The sequence below is a fragment of the Limulus polyphemus genome, unplaced genomic scaffold (genome assembly GCF_000517525.1).
Source record: "Limulus polyphemus unplaced genomic scaffold, Limulus_polyphemus-2.1.2 Scaffold4518, whole genome shotgun sequence".
NCBI lineage: Eukaryota > Metazoa > Arthropoda > Merostomata > Xiphosura > Limulidae > Limulus > Limulus polyphemus.
In genome coordinates, this window is record NW_013670128.1 from 51,464 (window position 1) to 59,848 (window position 8,385).

The 8,385-nt window shown below is 31.7% G+C and overlaps 2 protein-coding genes across 2 annotated transcripts in view; both read right to left on the minus strand.

Annotated features, from left to right (window-relative positions):
* LOC106471288 (UPF0577 protein KIAA1324-like homolog) overlaps window positions 1-7,932 on the minus strand; it is a 13,162-nt gene extending 5,230 nt beyond the window's left edge. Inside the window, exon 1 of the mRNA XM_013931887.2 lies at window positions 7,708-7,932. Within this exon, the coding sequence (XP_013787341.1) occupies window positions 7,708-7,932 (225 nt within the window). The remainder of the gene's footprint in view (window positions 1-7,707) is intronic.
* Window positions 7,933-8,110: 178 nt separating this feature from the next.
* LOC106471289 (UPF0577 protein KIAA1324-like homolog) overlaps window positions 8,111-8,385 on the minus strand; it is a 6,796-nt gene continuing 6,521 nt past the window's right edge. Inside the window, exon 5 of the mRNA XM_013931888.2 lies at window positions 8,111-8,122. Coding sequence (XP_013787342.1) covers window positions 8,111-8,122 — 12 coding nt within the window. The remainder of the gene's footprint in view (window positions 8,123-8,385) is intronic.

Genomic DNA, 8,385 nt, shown 5'->3' on the forward strand with positions numbered 1-8,385 from the left:
CCCAAAACTCAAGTGCTTTCAAATAGTTGACTATTATAATAGTAAATTATTTGAAAGCACTGAAGTTTTGGGTGTTTTTTTAAAATTCACTGGACCTTTTGTGTGTGATCCGGTGTGCTAACTCTTTTATCAGAAAACCTCTAATAAATGACATAGTGTTAGATATGGAAAGTTTATGTAGAAACATGAATATTTAAAATTGTTATTGATAAAAATAATTAACAAATATTAAATTAATTAATATAAAAAAATTGTCTACTAAAGTACTGAAGGTTTTTTAAACACAAAATTACACATTTTCAAGTGATGTGTTTTTGTTTTGTTTATGGTTTAACATTCAATACAAAATCTGATTTACCAGTAAATGATAACAACCATTTAGTGTTTCTTCTCTCTTAAGGGAGTTTTTTTCTTCCTTGTCATCAGTAATCTAAATATCTAGTTACTCATTATTAAAACATTCTGAAATGAAGTTATAAAGACACTGAAAACATTGTTTAAACACTTAGAGAATTGGCTGTAAAACATCTGATAATATATTTAACACTTGATTTTTGAAAGACTTAACAGATAATGAAATTAAAATAAAACAGGAGATAGAAAGATAAAATTTTTTCCAGACAATTTGATATGGATAGACAGATAAATACACAACATACAGTTTGATACAGATACAGATAAAATATAAAATTACATTCAATCTGATAGACAGAGATGGGTATTACAGTCAGTCTGATAGATAGTGACGGGTATTACAGTCAGTCTGATAAACAGTGATGGGTATTACAGTCAGTCTGATAGACAGTGATAGGTATTACAGTCAGTCTGATAGAAAGTGATGGTATTACAGTCAGTCTGATAAACAGTGATGGGTATTACAGTCAGTCTGATAGACAGAGATGGGTATTACAGCCAGTCTGATAAATAGTGATAGGTATTACAGTCAGTCTGATAGAAAGTGATGGGTATTACAGTCAGTCTGATAAACAGTGATGGGTATTACAGTCAATCTTGCAAACAGTTATGGGTATTACAGTCAGTCTAATAGACAGTGATGGGTATTACAGTCAATCTTATAAACAGTTATGGGTATTACAGTCAGTCTAATAGACAGTGATGGGTATTACAATCAGTCTAATAGACAGTGATGGGTATTACAGTCAGTCTAATAGATAGAGATGAGTATTACAGTCAGTCTGTTAGACAGAGATAGGTATTACAGTCAGTTGATAGACAGAGATGGGTATTACAGTCAGTCTGATAGAAGGTGATGGGTATTACAGTCAGTCTAATAGACAGTGATGGGTATTACAGTCACTCTAATAAACAGAGATGGGTATTACAGTCAGTGTTATAGACAGTTATGAGTATTACAGTCAATCTTATATCTGATATTACAGACAGATAATTATAATCAGTGTACAGTGTTACTATTGTGCTGATATTACAGACAGATAATTATAATCAGTGTACAGTGTTACTATTGTGCTGATATTACAGACAGATAATTATAATCAGTGTACAGTGTTACTATTGTGATGATATTACAGACAGATAATTATAAATTGTGTACAGTGTTACTATTGTGCTGATATTACAGACAGATAATTATAATCAGTGTACAGTGTTACTATTGTGCTGATATTACAGACAGATAATTATAATCAGTGAACAGTGTTACTATTGTGCTGATATTACAGACAGATAATTATAATCAGTGTACAGTGCCTATATGTAATGGTAGATAAGGATACACTACCTTCTTTGTCAGACCAGCAGGTAATTAATGATACTAACTGTCTGGACTCCACACCCCCTCTGTGTCAGGGTCCCAAGTATACACCTACAGGTACACGTATATTAAAGCCAACTCAGGACTTCCACAAGGTTTTAATCCTTCTCTTATGTTTTTAAAGTACAATTAATTTCTTCTTTCTTTATCATACTAATGCTTTGTTAATTTACAAAAATATGTAGATACAAAATTGTGAAACTTACAGTTTATAAGACAGTACAACCTGTCGTGAAACTTACAGTTCATAAGACAGTATAAATTGTTGTGAAACTTGCAGTTCATAAAACAGTACAACTTGTTGTGAAACTTACAGTTCATAAGACAGTATAAATTGTTGTGAAACTTGCAGTTCATAAAACAGTATAACCTTGTCATAAAAGTTATAGTTCATGAGTGAGTATAGCCTGTTGTAAAACTTACAGTTCATAAGACAGTACAACCAGTTGTAAAACTTACAGTTCATAAGACAGTATAACCTGTCATAAAACTTACAGTTCATAAGACAGTATAATCTGTCATGAAACTTACAGTTCATAAGACAGTATAACCTGTTGTAAACTTACAGTTCATAAGACAGTATAACCTGTTGTAAAACTTGCAGTTTATAAGACAGTACAACCTGTCATGAAACTTATAGTTCATAAGACAGTATAACCTGTCATAAAACTTACAGTTCATAAGACAGTATAATCTGTCATGAAACTTACAGTTCATAAGACAGTATAAATTGTTGTAAACTTACAGTTCATGAGACAGTACAACCTATCATGAAACTTACAGTTGATAAGACAGTATAACCTGTCGTAAAACTTACAGTTCATAAGACAGTACAACCTATCATGAAACTATAGCTTATGAACTGTAAGTTTCATGACAGTATAAATTGTTGTGAAACTTGCAGTTCATAAAACAGTATAACCTGTCATAAAAGTTATAGTTCATGAGTAAGTATAACCTGTTGTAAAACTTACAGTTCATAAGACAGTACAACCTGTTGTAAAACTTACAGTTCATAAGACAGTGTAACCTGTTGTAAAACTTACAGTTCATAAGACAGTACAACCTGCTGTAAACTTACAGTTGATAAGACAGTACAACCTGTTGAGAAACTTACAGTTCATAAGACAATATAATCTGTATTTCATTAAGAACACTAAAGGTAATAACATGATTGTTTAAATTCTTAATTTCTAGTTGTAATAACTGGATCTTCAAATCTATCAAACCTTTTATTTCTGACTTTGATTAACAATTACTAATCTTTCAATGCTGAAGAAGTTAATTTTTTTTGCAACATCCATAAATCTCAGAGGGAGCAGTTTTTCTGTTGATAACAAACTATTTTTGACTTTAAAATGTGACTTCTACAATAATCCGAATGCTAAATTTAACATATTTAATTACTATCTAGAAATTTTCAAGCTTAATCTTGCCCTTTAGGGTCAGTCTATTTTAATGTAGTATTAAAAACATTTTACAAATACAACTACTTAGGGAGAAAAATTAACATTTTTAAGTTTCAAAATTTCAGACCAAATTATCAATTGATAATTTTGAATTTGATAACTTTTTTTCCAACATACATTGCAGTTTCATTATATTTTTAACTCTTATTTTTGTTCTAATAACACTGATCACTTGGGTTAAGAAGCAAATGTAATGATACCTGAACTGTATAGCTGATTATTGATCTGGTATATTCCAATATAAAACAAAACCAGACCTAGAATGTCTGGAATATACTTTGACATATCTGGCAATTATTAATGCCAGATCTGGAACATAGGAAGATTGATGTGTAAAACCATTTGAAAGTAGTATACACACACACTCAATATTTTAGAAATAGATCAACAAGAAATGTTTGGACAAACACATGGTCACAGGTAACGATACACACAGATAAATCCATATCTTCATGATAATTTTATATTGTTCAAAAGTTCCAGTGTAATGCTACTTTGTTAAAAAACAGAAGTGAAAAAAGAAAATTTTTATAGGTACCGTGTGTGGTACAGGACAGTACTGTGTGTAGGGTGTGTGGTACAGGACAGTACCGTTTGTTATCTGTATGGTACAGGACAGTACTGTTTGTTATCTGTGTGGTACAAGACAGTACTGTTTGTTATCTGTGTGGTACAGGACAGTACCATTTGTTATCTGTGTGGTACAGGACAGTACTGTTTATCTGTGTGGTACAGGACAGTACTGTTTGTTAGCTGTGATGTGTTAAAGGACAGTAACATTTGTTAGCTGTGTGGTACAGGACAGTACTGTTTGTTAGCTGTGTGGTACAGGACAGTACTGTGTGTAGGGTGTGAGGTACAGGACAGTACTGTTTGTTATCTGTGTGGTACAGGACAGTACCATTTGTTAGCTGTGTGGTACAGGACAGTACTGTTTGTTAGCTGTGTGGTACAGGACAGTACTGTTTGTTATCTGTGTGGTACAGGACAGTACTGTTTGTTAGCTGTATGGTACAGGACAGTACTGTTTGTTAGCTGTGTGGTACAGGAAAGTACCGTTTGTTAGCTGTGTGGTACAGGACAGTACTGTTTGTTATCTGTGTGGTACAGGAAAGTATTGTGTTTAGGGTGTGTGTTAAAGGACAGTAACATTTGTTAGCTTTGTGGTACAGGACAGTACTGTTTGTTATCTTTGTGGTACAGGACAGTACCATTTGTTTGCTGTGGGGTACAGAACAGTACTGTTTGTTATCTGTGTGGTACATAACAGTATCTTGTGTTAGCTGTGTGGTACAAGACAGTAGCATGTGTTATTTGACCTCCTTAGTTTATATGTAAATTTTGTTGAAATTTCAGTTTTATTTCAGTTCAGTTTGGAATGTAGAGAGTTGCTCAAGTAATCATCTATCCTAACTTTTCCTTATTCTAGCCGTTCACTAATTGGACATTAGTCATATTCTCTTGCAGGATGATAGTGCATGATGTCAAAGGACAGAAGGCCATCTTTTCTGTCAGCGAACTAGCTAATGGTATAGGAGCTGTCCCATCCTTGCACTTGAATAGCAGTGGTTTGTTTGTTTGCTTGTTTTAGAGGAAAGTCACATTGGGCTATCTGCTGTGTCCACCACTGGGAATTGAACTCTGAACTTTAGCATTGTAAGACCGAAAACTTACAGCTGTCTCACCGGGAGACAAACAGCAGTGGACAAGGATTACGTGCAGGGGCAGAATAATATGAGCAACCTGGCTCTGTTATTATTGAATATTTAGTATTAAAAGACAGATTCTTCTCTGTTGAATATTTAGTATTAAAATATAGATTCTTCTCTGTTGAACATTTAGTATTAAAAAGACAGATTTTTCTCTGTTGAATATTTAGTATTAAAAGACAGATTCTTCTCTGTTGAATATTTAGTATTAAAATACAGATTCTTCTCTGTTGAATATTTAGTATGAAAAGACATATTCTTCTCTGTTGAATATTTAGTATTAAAAGACAGATCCTTCTCTGTTGAATATTTAGTATTAAAGACAGATTCTTCTCTGTTGAATATTTAGTATTAAAAGATAGATTCTTCTCTGTTAGGCAGATTTTTGATTTACAGCTTTGTTATGTTTTATTAATGTAGTTTTGATTTTCATTTAGAGAATTTCATTTGACTTTGTTTAACTTTAAAAATATCTTGTTTCATTGTATTTCAGTTTAACATTCTTTTTTTTTATTCTTTAGCTTACAGGGCTAGTAAGAGTTTCTTTTTTACACCTTTTTCTTGCCAGAGCAACACACCCATTATAAACACCTACTTTTCATTTCGTTGTGTTTTCATTGTTTTTGTTTATTAAAGATTGTAGTTTTTACATTTTTGTGTTTTTACTCCATTTTTAAATGAACTGAAAGTAATGGACCTATTATGTACAATATATTATTTGTTGAACATCCTGACAGCAGGCCTTGTTGACTGCATTATGGAAAATTTGTGCACAAGAGTATACCACATGTGTAATGGAAAGGACAAGACAAGAGACTGATTAGTCTACTAGAATATTACAGCAAAAGTATTGCTTTGAATGTTGGGTAACTACAGATATGTAATATTAGGCCTAGTTTCAACTATGAATGTTGGGTAACTACAGGTATGTAATGTTAGGCCTAGTTTCAAATATGAATGTTGGGTAACTACAAGTATTCAAGGACTGACACATAATAGTAATAAGAAGCTCACATATCCAATCTTTAACCTCCTTCAAAACTCTTGGATAAATATTATCTGGCCCATGAGACTCGTCGTTTTTTATGTTCCCTATTTTTTCTTAACCAGCTCTGACTTAATGCAGTCATCTTGTTTGATCTCATTTCATTTAGTTATTTATGTTAGTAAGATTAATGTATCTTGGTTAAACTACAAATAGACTAAGAATTTAATACATGTGAAGGACATAATAAAAGTTAGAATAATGAGATAAATATTTTGACTTTCATTCTGTACATCTTAACTATATTTTAGCAAAGATCAGTTAGTAATAGTTAATAATATTATTACAAGTATGTAGCAGGAAATAGTTTTCAATATCTCGTTAAACTTATGGTAGTTTTGAAAATTCACTGGAGAAAGTTTTGTATGGATAAGCCTGTAAAACTTCATTGTTTTATATATATAAACTTGGAGAAGTGGAGCTCAGGCATGGTTTTTGCTTTTACAATTTTTGAGTTTCTAAATTGATTTGTATAAATCACGTAATGTGATTATTTTTTAGTAAATTTTTACTTTCAAAATAGAGAAAAATGTTCATGTAGTTATTCATCACTAATATACAGGAATTTTTTTTTTTTCTATTACAATATTTGTACTAGAGACATAGAAAGAAAAAAATTAAAAATTAATTAGAAGTTACAAGAATTAGAAGAAATACAAAAAACAGAAGAAATACTGGAAAATTAAAGATATTGGATGTATTATAATAAAAAACAGTTTGTTACTATATGAATGGTATTTTGTATTTGTTTATGCTTCTGCATACAAGCTTATTAATGTTAACTACGATGTGGAAATCAGCCTTTAACATTCTTAAAATTTTAAAGGGACATAAAGGAGCTTATTTGCCCACAAAGGATGTCCCTTCCCTCTCCCAACTATAACCACCCCTTATTACGTATGTATTCATTCAATCTTTTCTTGAACTAAGTTAAGTTTTCTGCCTCCACCACCCTCAAAGGCAGCTCATTCCAAAAGCCAACCACCCTGTTTGAAAAGTAATACTGTCTACAATGCAGACGACTCCAACGCTGCCAAAATCTGAATTTATGATCCCTGTTTTCACTGCTAAACACAAAAACGTTTAATGGATCTATATTATCAATACCCTTAATAATCTTAAACACTTCAATCAAATCCCCTCTGACCTTTCTCTTCTCCAGAAGAAAATGTTCAATATATGGTTTTTATATCAATATTTCACATACAAATAACAACATTTGATAGTTTGTACTCAACAGACTTGGCATATTTGACAGTTAGATCTGTTTAACGAATATTAGTTTTCAGATTTGTCATTTTTATAAGAATTTCTTGCACCAGATGGAGATCATAAGAAGAGATTGATTTTATTTGTGGATAAAATATACTTTACAAATTCCCTATACACAAATTGATTGTGAAATGTTACCTTTAAATCTAAATGTAATTTGAATCACACAACTGTAGCACAAAGTACCTAAAGAATACTACAAGTATCCCTGATAATGGTACTGTGTTACTGACACTAGTCAGCTGAAATATGTAATATAGGTTTCATCTTTCAATGTGCTAAAAACATTTTTGTTTTTTACTGTTGATATAGTATTTTATGTTTGGTATCTTATGTACTGCACACTTAGATAATTTAACCATATTGCACTAATTATCACATACTTGGTTACAAGACTTATCTTCTCCTACTGAAACCTACCTTACTGTTTCCAACTCGAATGGCTCGGAATTTTCCAAGAAGTCCATTTCCTTTATCACTAAATGAAAGGCTATCCTCGTATTGTTCTTCATCATCATCATCAATTGCACAACTCTCTGCTGACGGAAGCTCACCTTCCTTACTGGAACTTGACTGGACTAACTTCATGTACCTGTATTCAAGCCTTAAAAACAAAACAAACATAGCACTGTCAACTGATGACATGTAAATTAACATGATCTGTGGTCCTTTAAAAAAAGTAATTATGCAACCAAATGAAAGGAGGTAAAGATATGACAATGACATCATTCTCTTATATAAATGTAAGTCAAGATTTATTTGTTTGTCTAAAAATAGTTTATAAGAAGGAGCATGCAAAACTTGGCAATACTAAGTTCAAAATTCATTTGTTTGTCTAAAAAAATAGTTTATAAGAAGGAGCATGCAAAACTTGGCAATAGTAAGTTCAAAATTCATTTGTTTGTCTAAAAAATGGTTTATAAGAAGGAGCATGCAAAACTTGGCAATACTAAGTTCAAGATTTATTTGTTTGTCTAAAAATAGTTTATAAGAAGGAGCATGCAAAACTTGGCAATACTAACTTCAAAATTCATTTGTTTGTCTAAAAAATGGTTTATAAGAAGGAGCATGCAAAACTTGGCAATACTAACTTCAAAA